General features: G+C 44.3%; 1 protein-coding gene across 2 annotated transcripts in view; it reads right to left on the reverse strand.

Annotated features, from left to right (window-relative positions):
• nelfb (negative elongation factor complex member B) overlaps positions 1-10512 on the reverse strand; it is a 40271-nt gene extending 29759 nt beyond the window's left edge. The window contains exons 1-2 of one of the 2 annotated variants that reach the window (XM_085909683.1): positions 10175-10512; positions 1316-1411 (exon numbers count right to left, since the gene is read on the reverse strand). In XM_085909683.1, coding sequence (XP_085765809.1) covers positions 1316-1411; positions 10175-10288 — 210 coding nt within the window. In that variant the 5' untranslated portion in view covers positions 10289-10512. The remainder of the gene's footprint in view (positions 1-1315; positions 1412-10174) is intronic. The other variant, XM_085909684.1, reaches the window with a different exon arrangement.
• Between the last annotated feature and the right edge of the window lie 2323 nt (positions 10513-12835).

Raw genomic sequence — 12835 nt, forward strand, 5'->3', positions numbered from 1 at the left:
CCGAGCCAACTGATAAGGGCGTGGTGCTGTTGGCTTCTTCAGGCCGTGATCTCCAGCTCTCACTGGGGCGGTTCGCAGCAGAGTGTGAAGCGGTTGGGATGAGGGTCAGCACCTCCAAATCAGAGGCCATGGTCCTTGGTCGGAAAAGGGTGGAATGCCCTCTCCGGATCGGGGATGAGATCCTGCCCCAAGTGGAGGAGTTCAAGTATCTTGGGGTCTTGTTCACAAGTGAGGGCAGGAGCGCGAGATCGACAGGCAAATCGGTGCAGCGTCAGCAGTAATGCGGACTCTGTACCGGTCTGTCGTGGTGAAGAGAGAGCTGAGCCAAAAGGCAAAGCTCTCAATTTATTGGTCGATCTACGCTCATACCCTCACCTATGGTCATGAGCTATGGGCCGTGACCGAAAGAATGAGATCCTGGATACAAGCGGCCGTAATGAGTTTCCTCCGCAGGGTGTCCGGGCTCTCCCTTAGCGATAAGGTGAGAAGCTTGGTCATCCGGGAGGGACTCTGAATAGAACCGCTGCTCCTCCACGTTGAGAGGAGCCAGTTGAGGTGGCTCTGGCATCTCATCAGGATGCCTCCTGGACACCTCCCTGGGGAGGTGTTCCGATCATGTCCCACCGGTAGGAGACCTCGCGGGAGACCCAGGATGCGCTGGAGAGACTATATCTCTCGGCTGGCCTGGGAACGCCTTGGCATCCCTCGGGATGAGCTGGATGAAGTGGCTGGGGAGAGGGAAGTCTGAGAGTCCCTCCTAAAGCTGCTGCCCCTGCGACCCGATCCCGGATTAGCGGAAGAGGATGAATGTATGGATGGATGAGGGTGCAGGAAAACAATTTTTTGGGGATTTTAATAGGTGACAGGATGAGTTGGAAGCCACACATAAAACACATACAGTCCAAAATTTCAAGAAGCATTGCAGTCATATACAGAGCAAAAGAATGACTGGATTATTATTCACTTCGGACACTTTATTGTTCAATTGTCTTGCCCTATATGCATTACTGTGCTGAAGTTTGGGGGAACGCTTACAAAACTTTACTCCAGCCACTTATCCTGTAGAAAAGAGCAATAAGGACTATTCATAAAGTAAACTACTTGGAACACACAAATCCACTTTTCAAACAATCCAAACTATTGAAATTCAATGACATAGTATCTTATGAAACAGCAATCATCAAGTATAGGGCAAAAGCAAAACAACTACCAGAAAATATCCAGAACTTTGTTGTTGTTGTACTAAATTCATTTTGTTTCACTTGTCAATCACTTTTTTGGTTCTTTTATCACACACTATTTTAGGTTGCATTACCTGACATGTTTTGGCGTGTACTTCCGCCTTCATCAGAGTGTCACTGGTGTGGTTGTGACGCGTCTTTATCAGCTGATGGATGAAGGCGTGACTCACCTGTCAGATTTGACAGATAAACATCAGCGTAGAATCAGGGAGGCCATTGAGATCCGTAAACGGGGCCCGAGGACCATCAAGAGGGACAAGGGAGCCTACATGCTCTCCACCACCTGGAGCAGCATTTTGGAGAGGTGAACGGACAGCGGAGGGCGTGACTCATCCGTCAAATCTGACAGGTGAGTCACACCTTCATCCATCAGCTGATAAAGACGCGTCACAACCACACCAGTGACACTCTGATGAAGGCGAAAATACACGCCGAAACATGTCAGGTAATGCAACCTAAAATAAATTGTTTGTGATAAAAGAACCAAAAAAGTGATATCCAGAACTTATTTGGGAATTGGGAGGGTGGTTATCAGTTAAGGGGGAATCACAACTTCAAAATCTTAAATATAAGAACAACCTCAAAAAGGTTCTGTATAACTATAACCAGAGTCAAACTATGGAACAGTCTAAGTGAGGAACTTGAGCAAAGTCCAAATATCCACCAGTTGAAAATAAATGTACAAAAACATGTTGTTTAGCGGGTACAAGGACTACAAAACACCAAAAGACAACACAAAAGCAAAATGAAACAGAAAAAAATGAATTGAAAGGGTATTTACTTGTATTCTGTTGTAGATTTATGTGTTGAATCATTAGTTTAATGGCCAAAATGAGAAAGTCTTAAAAGCTATGCTTCCACCTTCTCCTTTTCGAACATTCTTTGTTATTGATTTTTTTCAGTTTGTTGGTTTCTTGTTTGTTCGTTTGTTGTATGAAGTTGCATATGGCACTTAACCGCTTCTTTGCTCGCTTCGACGCTCAGAACGACACTTGCCCGCTGAAGACCCCTCCCCATCCGGACGAGCAGCCTCTGTGCCTCTCTGCCGTTAGCGTGAGGAAGACGCTTGCTGCTATCAACACCCGTAAGGCGGCGGGCCCGGACAACATCCCGGGACGGGCGCTGAAGGACTGCGCTGAGGAGCTGATGGATGTCTTCACGGACATCTTTAACATTTCCCTGCGGCAGGCCGTCGTCCCGTCTTGCTTCAAGGCTGCCACCATCATACCTGTGCCGAAAAATCCTGCTCCCTCCTGCTTCAATGACTACCGTTCTGTGGCACTGACCCCCATCGTCATGAAGTGCTTTGAGAGGCTTGTCTTGGCGCACGTCAGATCTGTTCTTCCCCCCACCGTGGACCCCTTCCAGTTTGCCTTCCGACCCAATCGGTCCTCTGAGGATGCCATCTGCTCTGCCCTCCACTCTGCCCTCACCCACCTGGAGAACAGGGACTCGTATGTGAGATTGCTGTTTGTGGACTTCAGTTCTGCATTCAACACCATTGTTCCACAGCGTCTCATTTGCAAACTTGTCAAGCTGGGCCTCAGTTCCTCCCTTTGCAACTGGCTACTGGACTTCCTCTGTCAGAGGCCTCAAGTAGTGCGTGTGGGCGACAGTGTCTCCGGCAGCATCACGCTGAGCACGGGGGCCCCTCAAGGCTGCGTGCTCAGTCCGCTGCTCTTCACCCTGCTGACGCATGACTGCACTGCGACCTACGGCAGCAACCGCGTGCTGAAATATGCCGACGACACGACTGTGGTGGGTCTGATCACCGGTGGCGACGAGACTCACTACAGATCGGAGGTCGACCTTTTGGCCGCTTGGTGCAGGGACAACAACCTTCTGCTGAACGTCAACAAGACCAAGGAGATTATCATTGACTTCCGGAAGGGTCACACCCACCACCTGCCGCTGACCGTCGACGGAGCTGTGGTGGAGAGAGTGAGTAGCACCAGATTCCTGGGGGTGCACATCAGTGAGGACCTCTCCTGGACCACCAACACTGCGTCGCTGGCGAAGAAGGCCCAGCGCCACCTGTACTTTCTGCGGAAACTCAGGCGGGCAAGTGCTCCTCCCGCCGTCATGACCACATTCTACCGTGGCACCATTGAGAGCGTCCTCTCCAGCTGCATCGCTGTGTGGGGTGGTGGCTGCTCGGAGTACAACATGAAGGCCCTGCAGCGCATGGTGACCACTGCGAGTAAAATCATCGGGGCTCCACTCCCCTCCCTGAAGGAAGTTTACGCCTCCCGTCTCACCCGCAAAGCGGCTGCGATTGTGTGTGATGAGAGTCAACCCGCTCACTCTTTGTTTGTACTTCTGCCCTCTAGGAAGAGATACAGATGCCTGCGCTCCCGCACCACCAGACTCGGGGACAGCTTCGTGCTCCAAGCTGTCCGGATCCTGAATTCCCTCCCCCCTCTGCTACATGACGTCCTGTTCTTTTGCGCTATGATCTGGCTGTCTGCTATTAGCGCGCTTGCTCCATTTTGCTGCTCTTATTTGTCTCTTTATTTATTTATTGTTTATTATTTGGGTTATTTGCTTATTACTTATTTGTTGCTCTTGTCTGTTCGTTTTTACTCTTTGTGCTGTTTGATGTGCGTGTTGTGTACTGTCTAGTCACCGTGGGACGGTGGGAAACGTAATTTCGATCTCTTTGTGTGCCTGGCATGTGAAGAAATTGACAATAAAGCGGACTTTGACTTTTGACTTAAGTGTTTTTTTATTTTTTTTTAATCTTTTAAAGTTTTAAATATGTTCGAAATAAAGACGTAATTTATTTATTCATTCATTCATTCATTCATTCATTCAAAACCTTCGACGGCATGTCAGGTTCAGGAGAACTTCCGGGTCGCAGTGCGAATCCTCGGGGTAACCTAAATTAACTGTCAAAATGCCGTCTGTGAACACATGCAAAACCTCGATTAGTAAACTAGAATTTGCAATTTCTGGAGAAATTGCGTGTGAAGGCGAAGAAGCTGAATATTTTTTTGGGTGGAATACTGTGGAATGATTTTGGAATGAGTTTAATTTCTCGAGAAACGTAGAATTTAGAGGTGAAAAACTAAATTTTTGAGAATTTGGTGGAATTTCAAATTTGAAAATGTGAAATCTATGGGAAGTGGGAATTTGCGGAATAGGGAGGAAAAAGATGAAGAGTTGAAAGTCAGAATGGGTTGAATCGGTGGAAAAATGTGGAAATTAGAGATGAAAAACGGAATTTTGGAGAATTTGGTGGAATTTCAAAATGTGGAATTTATGCGAAATGGGAATTTGGGGAATAGGAAAGAAAAAGACGAAGAGTTGAAGCTTGGAATGGGTTGAATCAGTTGAAAAATATGGAAAATAGAGGTGAAAAACGGTATTTTGGAGAATTTGGTGGAATTTCGAATAAATATAAATATTTTGGTTAAATTTGGGTCACTTCCGGTTTATTTGGGTCACTTTCGGTTCAATTTAGGCCACTTCCGGTTCAATTTAGGCCACTCCCGGTTTAGCTGAGGTCACTTCCGGTTTATTTGGGTCGCCTCCGGTTCAATTTAGGCCACTTCCGGTTTAGCTGAGGTCACTTCCGTTGTATTTGGGTCACTTCCGGTTCAACGTAGGCCACTTCCGGTTTATTTGGGTCACTTCAGGTTCATTTTGGGTCACTTCCGGTTTGCCTGAGGTCACTTCCTGTCACGGTTGGAATGGAGCAGGGCGACCAAGTGCAGCTTGGACCAGGGTTTATTGGAGGAACCAAAGACAGACTCTGCAAACTGACATGACTTAACAAAACGATAACATGACTGACTAACCGAAAACAGACTTGAAAACGACAGGGACCAAAAAAGACATGAAGACGACTTCAGTTCCGGCGGCGTGGATCCAGCGGCCGTCACCCAGTCGGCCTTCGGCGGCGTGTGACGTGCGGCCACAACCCGACCCAGTTCCAGCGCCGCAAGACACACGGCCGCCCCCCGACACAGTTCCGACGGCGCAGATGCTACGGCCGCCACCAGTTCCGGCGGCGTGGATCCAGCGGCCGTCACCCAGTCGGCGGCGTGTGGCGTGCGGCCACCACCTGAACTAGTTACGACGGCGCGGATGCTGCGGCCGTCACCGGTTCCGGCGGCGCGGATCCAACGGCCGTCACCCAGTCGGTTTTCATCGGCGCAAGACGCACGGCCGCCCCCCGACACAGTTCCGACGGCGCGGATGCTGCGGCCGCCACCAGTTTCGGCGGCTTGGATCCAGCGGCCGTCACCCAGTCAGCCTTCGGCGGCGTGCGACGTGCGGTCCCATCCCGACAAACCTGGCAAGTCGCCAGGTGGCTCCCATGGAACGGGGGGTACTGTCACGTCTCGTACCCAGCCGTTCCACCATGTGTCTGTTGTCATGGTTTCGGTCTGTGTGCTCGCCCCTCCCCTCCTGTGTGCCCCTGATTAGTTTGATTATTCTCACCTGCCTCTTGTTACCTGTCATGTATATAAGTCCTGTCTGCCCCTCATTCCCCGTTGGATCATTGTCTTTTTGTTGCGGTTGCTGTTGTTTTGTTGTCGTGTCGTCTTCATGTCTTTTTTTGGTCCCTGTCGTTTTCAAGTCTGTTTTCGGTTAGTCAGTCATGTTATCGTTTTGTTAAGTCATGTCAGTTTGCAGAGTCTGTCTTTGGTTCCTCCAATAAACCCTGGTCCAAGCTGCACTTGGTCGCCCTGCTCCATTCCAACCGTGACACTTCCGGTCTATTCGGGGTCACTTCTGGTTTTCCTTAGGTCACTTCCGGTTCATTGGGGGTCACTTCCGGTTCATTGGGGGTCACTTCCGGTCTATTTGGGGTCACTTCCGGTCTATTTGGGGCCACTTCCGGTTTGCCTGAGGTCACTTCCGGTTCATTGGGGGTCACTTCCGGTTCATTGGGGGTCACTTCCGGGGTCCCTGGGGTCACTGCCGGTCCAATCAGGGCTCATTGGGGTCACTTTAGGGTCAATCCAAGATGGCCGCCACATAGTGGAAGTGGGGGTTAAGGGGGTGAATATGGGAAGCATAAGGTGAATAAAGTTGGAATGGGTTGAATGGGTTGAAAAATGTGGAATTTAGAGGGAAAAAAATGAATTTTGTAAAATTTGGTGGAATTTTTGAGAATTTGGTGGAATTTCTCATTTGAAAATGCGGAATTTTGGGGAAGTGGTAATTTGGGGAATAGCGTGGAAGAATATGAAGAGTTGAAGGCTGGAATGGGTTGAAAAATGTGGAATTTAGAGGTGAAAAAACGGAATTTGGTGGAATTTGGTGGAATTTCTAATTTGAAAATGCGGAATTTTTGGGAAGTGGGAATAGCGTGGAAGAATATGAAGAGTTGAAAGCTGGAATGGGTTGAATCGGTTGAAAAATGTGGAAACTAGAGGTGAAAAACGGAATTTTGGGGAATTTGGTTGAATTTCAAAATTGAAAATGCGGATTTTTTGGGAAGTGGGAAGTTGGGGAATGTTGAGAATCTTTCCCAATGTGATGTGAATGTGCTGAATGGTGTGAATTTCAAACTGGAACGACGTGAATGTGAAATGTTGAATGTACCATTGAGAATGAATGGGGAAAAATTTGTCGGAAATTTGGGAATTTTGCGGAATCTGAGAATTTGCGGAATAAGAAAAATGGAAGCGCTCATCTCGGGAATATTTGGAATGCGTGAAAAGTGGAATGGAGTGAATGGGTTGAATTGTGTGGAAGAAGAAGGACAGAAATCGCGGAGAATAAAATAGACGAACTAGAATTTGCAATTTCTGGAGAAATTGCGTGTGAAGGCGAAGAAGCTGAATATATATTTGGGGGGAATACTGTGGAATGATTTTGGAATGAGTTGAATTTCTCGAGAAACGTAGAATTTAGAGGTGAAAAACTGAATTTTTGAGAATTTGGTGGAATTTCGAATTTGAAAATGTGGAATCTATGGGAAATGGGAATTTGCGGAATAGGGAGGAAAAAGATGAAGAGTTGAAAGTCGGAATAGGTTGAATCGGTGGAAAAATGTGGAAATTAGACGTGAATAATGGAATTTTGGAGAATTTGGTGGAATTTCAAATTTGGAAATGTGGAATTTATGCGAAATGGGTATTTGGTGAATAGGAAAGAAAAAGATGACGAGTTGAAAGTTGGAATGGGTTGAATCAGTTGAAAAATATGGAAAATAGAGGTGAAAAACGGAAATTCTGAGAATTTGGTGGAATTTCGAATAAATATAAATATTTCGGTTCAATTTGGGTCACTTCCGGTTTATTTGGGTCACTTCCGGTTCAATTTAGGCGACTTCCGGTTTAGCTGAGGTCACTTCGGTTCAATTTAGGCAACTTCCGGTTTAGCTGAGGTCACTTCCGGTTTATTTGGGTCACTTCCGGTTCAATATAGGCCACTTCCGGTTTAGCTGAGGTCACTTCCGGTTTATTTGGTCTCACTTCCGGTTCAATGAAGGCCACTTCCGGTTTATTTGGGTCACTTCCGGTTCATTTTGGGTCACTTCCGGTTTGCCTGAGGTCACTTCCGGTCTATTTGGGGTCACTTCTGGTTTGCCTGAGGTCACTTCCGGTTTATTTGGGTCACTCCCGGTTTAGCTGAGGTCACTTCCGGTTTATTTGGGTCACTTCCGGTTCAATGTGGGCCACTTCCGGTTTAGTTGAGGTCACTTCCGGTTCAATGTAGGCCACTTCCGGTTTAGCTGAGGTCACTTCCGGTTTATTTGGGTCACTTCCGGTTCAATTCCAGTCACTTCCGGTTCATTTTGGGTCACTTCCGGTCTATTTGGGGTCACTTCCGGTTCATTGGGTGTCACTTCCGGGGTCCCTGGGGTCACTTCCAGTCCAATCAGGGCTCATTGGGGTCACTTTAGGGTTAATCCAAGATGGCCGCCACATAGTGGAAGTGGGGGTCAAGGGGTTGAATATGGGAAGCATAGTGGAAGTAGGGTTGAAGGGGCTGAATATGGTAAGCATAAGTTGAACAAAGTGAATAAAATTGGAATGGGTTGAATCGGTTGAAGAATGTTGAAATTAGAGTGGAAAGAGGAAATTTTGGAAAATTTCGTTGAATTTCAAATTTGACAAATGTGGAATTTTTGCTAAGTGGGAAGCTTTGCAATAGGTAGGCAAAAGATGAACAGTTGAAAGTTGGAACGAGTTGAATCGGTTGAAGAATGTAGAAATTAGAGTGGAAAAAGGAAATTTGGAAAATTTGGTTGAATTTCAAATTTGACAAATGTGGAATTTTTGCTAAGTGGGAAGCTTTGCAATAGGTAGGCAAAAGATGAACAGTTGAAAGTTGGAACGAGTTGAATCGGTTGAAGAATGTAGAAATTAGAGTGGAAAAAGGAAATTTGAAAAATTTGGTTGAATTTCAAATTTGAAAAATGTGAAATTTTTGCTAAATGGGAAGGTGTGGAATAGGTAGGCAAAAGATGAACAGTTGAAAGTTGGAACGAGTTGAATCGGTTGAAGTATGTAGAAATTAGAGTGGAAAAAGGAAATTTTGGAATATTTGGTTGAATTTCAAATTTGAAAATGTGGAATTTATGGTAAGTGTGAATTTGGGGAATAGGGAGGAAGAATATGAAGAGTTGAAAGTTGGAATGGGTTGAATCGGTTAAAAAAAATGTAGAAACTAGAGTGGAAAAAGGAAATTTTGGAAAATTTGGTTGAATTTCAAATTTGAACATGTGGAATTTATGGTAAGTGTGAATTTGGGGAATAGGGAGGAAGAATATGAAGAGTTGAAAGTTGGAATGGGTTGAATCGGTTGAAAAATGTAGAAATTAGAGTGGAAAAAGGAAATTTTGGAAAATTTGGTTGAATTTCAAATTTGAAAATGTGGAATTTATGGTAAGTGTGAATTTGGGGAATAGGAAGGAAGAATATGAAGAGTTGAAAGTTGGAATGGGTTGAATCGGTTAAAAATTTAGAAATTAGAGTGGAAAAGGGAAATTTGGGAAAATTTGGTTGAATTTCAAATTTGAAAATGTGGAATTTATGGTAAGTGTGAATTTGGGGAATAGGGAGAAAGAATATGAAGAGTTGAAAGTTGGAATGGGTTGAATCGGTTGAAAAATGTAGAAATTAGAGTGGAAAAGGGAAATTTTGGTTGAATTGCGAATTTGAAAAATGTAACATTTTTGCTAAATGGGAAGGTGTGGAATAGGTAGGCAAAAGATGAAGTTGAAAGTTGGAACGAGTTGAATCGGTTGAAGTATGTAGAAATTAGAAGTGAAAAACGAAATTTTGTGAAATTTTGCGAAATTTTGTGAAAATTTGAAACGTGAAAACGTGACATTTTTGAATTTGGCAAGTTCGTGAATGTCCCCAATGTGATTTGAATGTGTTGAATTATGTGAATTTCAAACTGGAACGTAAATGTGAAATGTTGAATCTGCCATAAAGAATGAATGGGGCAAAAATTGCCGGAAATTTGTGAATTTTGAGAAAACTGAAATTTTTTTGAATGAAAAAACTGTGAGCACCCATGTCATGAATATTTGGAATAAGTGAAAAGTGGACCGGAGTGAATCAGTTGAAGTATGTGGAAGTAGTTAAGCGTCAAAAAAGTGGGCACAACAAAAAAGTAGAATAACAATAGTGTGAAGGTCTTCACCTTCAAACTAATAACAATAGTGGGAAGGTCTTCACCTTCACACTAATAAGTGTGAAGGCCTTTGCCTTCACACAATAATAATAAAGTAAAAGGAGTAGAATAACATAAGACATAAAACGGACTGCAGCAATTTTGCATTTATACCTGCGGGCAGCTGTTGTAAATTGTGTGACGGATGTATTTTTGTCCTGTAAAAGTCCACGGTAAAGATACATTATATTGTATAGTCCGGCTATGAACACATCGGACACTACTGGGTTCATAAAGTCTTACAAAATAAAATGAATAATCTTAACGGCACTGTGAAACACTGTCGTTACCTGAAACTGATCAATGGCTTTCAGAGGTTCTGTGCAGTTCGTGAGAGTTTCTTTCAGGTCCTCGCCATTCGATATCCCCAGCTCAGACAAACCCCCAAACATTTTTGTTTCCATTTTTACATCGACTTAGTGATGCAGAATCCTAATGACTGCAAGGATTTATGGAATTGATAACCGCCCAAGACACACGAAAGGTTTCAGCCACAATTTGACGAGAGTGGTTACTTTATCAACCGTTCGTCAGAAACGCAGCTTAGCATTAGTTCCGCATTTCATTCATTCGTTTTAATGTGCATATTGACAAAAAAGAAAAGAAAGAAATGCTGTTTCATTTCATAATACGTAAGGACGTTGTTTGAAAATTATTACTTGGGTGCGTAATTGTGTGCCTTTCCGTTCATTCTATTTTCAATTTTGACACAAATCAAAAAGAGCCTGGAGGGTGGGGTGCGAACGGCGGTGGGGGGTGGGTGGCTGAGTTCAGTAATCGTCAACGAACGGTGGGGGGGGGGGGGGGACCTTGGCTGAGATAATAGTCGTCACGCGCCCAAAATTAGTAGGCGGGGATCGTAGTGGGTAGTTGGGGGAGGGGACCTAAATGCATGTGTGTGTACGTAATAAAACATCCATCCATCCATCAATTTTCTGAACCGCTTAGTCCCCACGGGGGTCGCGCGCGTGCTGTAGTCTATCCCAGTCGTCATCGGGCAGCAGGCGGGGGACACCCTGAACTGGTTGCCAGCTAATCGCAGAGCACACAGAGACGAACAACCATCCGCACTCACACCTAGGGACAATTTGGAGTGCTCAATCGGCCTATCAAGCATGTTTTGGGGATGTGGGAGGAATACGGAGTGCCCGGAGAAAACCCACGCGGGCTCGGGGAGAACATGCAAACTCCACACAGGGAGGGTCGGAGGTGGAATCGAACCCGCACCCTCCTAACTGTGAGTTCTACCTAGTGCGCCACCGGGCGGCCTCGTACTGAAACTGTTAAAATACTATATTGTAGAACAATAAGAACATAATTTCGATCACAGCGTATTCTGTGTCTGAAACATAATATTCTGACATACTGAGTGAAAGCATTTGTAAAAAACATGTTTTAAAGTCAATTGTTTTGGCCTCAGTAGGGCTTCCTGTAAAATAAGTTAAAAAAAAATTCTAAATGTGTTCACCTTTTGCAGTTGGTGTCAAACAAACAAGAAATGTATCGATTGTATAGTCCATCTTTTGCATATTGTGTGGAGTTTTGGAAAGCTGTCAGAGGTATAAGAATTTGTATTATGACATCAAATAAATAAATATCTGGCTTTTAAAAGTTTTGAGCATCGTATGCTGCAGATTATTTATTTATTAATACACGCACACACACACCCACACACACCCACATACACACACACACGCACACACACACAAACATATTTTTATCTATAGGGTATCTCACAAAATTGAGTACACCCCTCTCATTTCTGCAATGTTTTAATTATATCTTGTCATGGGACTTCAAAGTAACTCAAAATACAACAATGAATATGTAAAATGCTGGCAACAAAAGTGAGAACACTCCAACATCCACCAGCTCTGTGATGTCATCATGGAAGAGTGGAAGAGGATTCCAGCGGCGACCTGTGAAGCTCTGGTGAACTCCATGCCTAAAAAAGTTACAGTGGTGCTGGAAAATAATGGTGACCACACAAAATATTGACATTTGGGTCCAATTTTGACATTTTCAGTCGGGGTGTACTCGTTTTTGTTGCCAGCATTTTACACATTCATTGTTGTATTTCAAGTTACTTTGAAGTAACAATACATTTACTTACATACATTGTCTCAAAGTGTCATTTCTTCAGTGTTGTCCCATTCCAAGATATAAATAATTAAAACATTGCAGAAATGAGAGGGGTTTACTCACTTTTGTGAGATACTGTATATAAAATGCATGTGTGTATATGTGTGTTTAAAAATGTGTGCGTGTGTGTGTGTGTGTGTGCGCCTGGTTGTGTCTGTGTTTGCGTGTGTGCGCATGTGTGGGTGTGCGTGTGCATGTGTGCGTGATTACACAAACAGAACTTGAATGTCCTGTGTGGCTATTATTGAAATTCCATCTATTTTTATTGTATGCATAGTCTGCTTTTGATTATTAGTGACAACAATGTGCATTGCTAAAATAATGCAATAATTGTTAGGTTTTCATAAAACATTAAAATGACTTTTCCTTCCTCCCTAGTTAGTGACATCCAACCCACAACTGACAAAATATAATTATTTTTTCCTTTCCTCACTAAGTTGTGAATTTTAAGTGATTTGTTTATTCTTTCACTAACAGTAGGCCAATGAGCTGATTAATATATTGCCATGGGCATTCAGCATTTCTTGATATCACTCCCCCTGAAAAAAAAAATCAATTGTAGCTTTAATTTCAAAGCTCAGCCCAGTTGGGAGGATAAACTCTTTCCGCTGCAGACTTTGCTTTCTTGAACCGAGATAGTCATCCTGACATTGTGAGAGAATTCCCATCCCCCCAAAATGCGGTGCAAAATTATCCATGGACTGGCCGAGTCTGCATACTGAAAGTCACAGGGCACACAGAAGGCAGACTTAACACCTTGTTAAGTTTTACAACTGGCACATTTGTTAGTTCCACGCAGCGATTGCCCC

The sequence above is a fragment of the Syngnathus leptorhynchus genome, chromosome 4 (genome assembly GCF_054491065.1).
Source record: "Syngnathus leptorhynchus isolate UIUO chromosome 4, UIUO_Slep, whole genome shotgun sequence".
NCBI lineage: Eukaryota > Metazoa > Chordata > Actinopteri > Syngnathiformes > Syngnathidae > Syngnathus > Syngnathus leptorhynchus.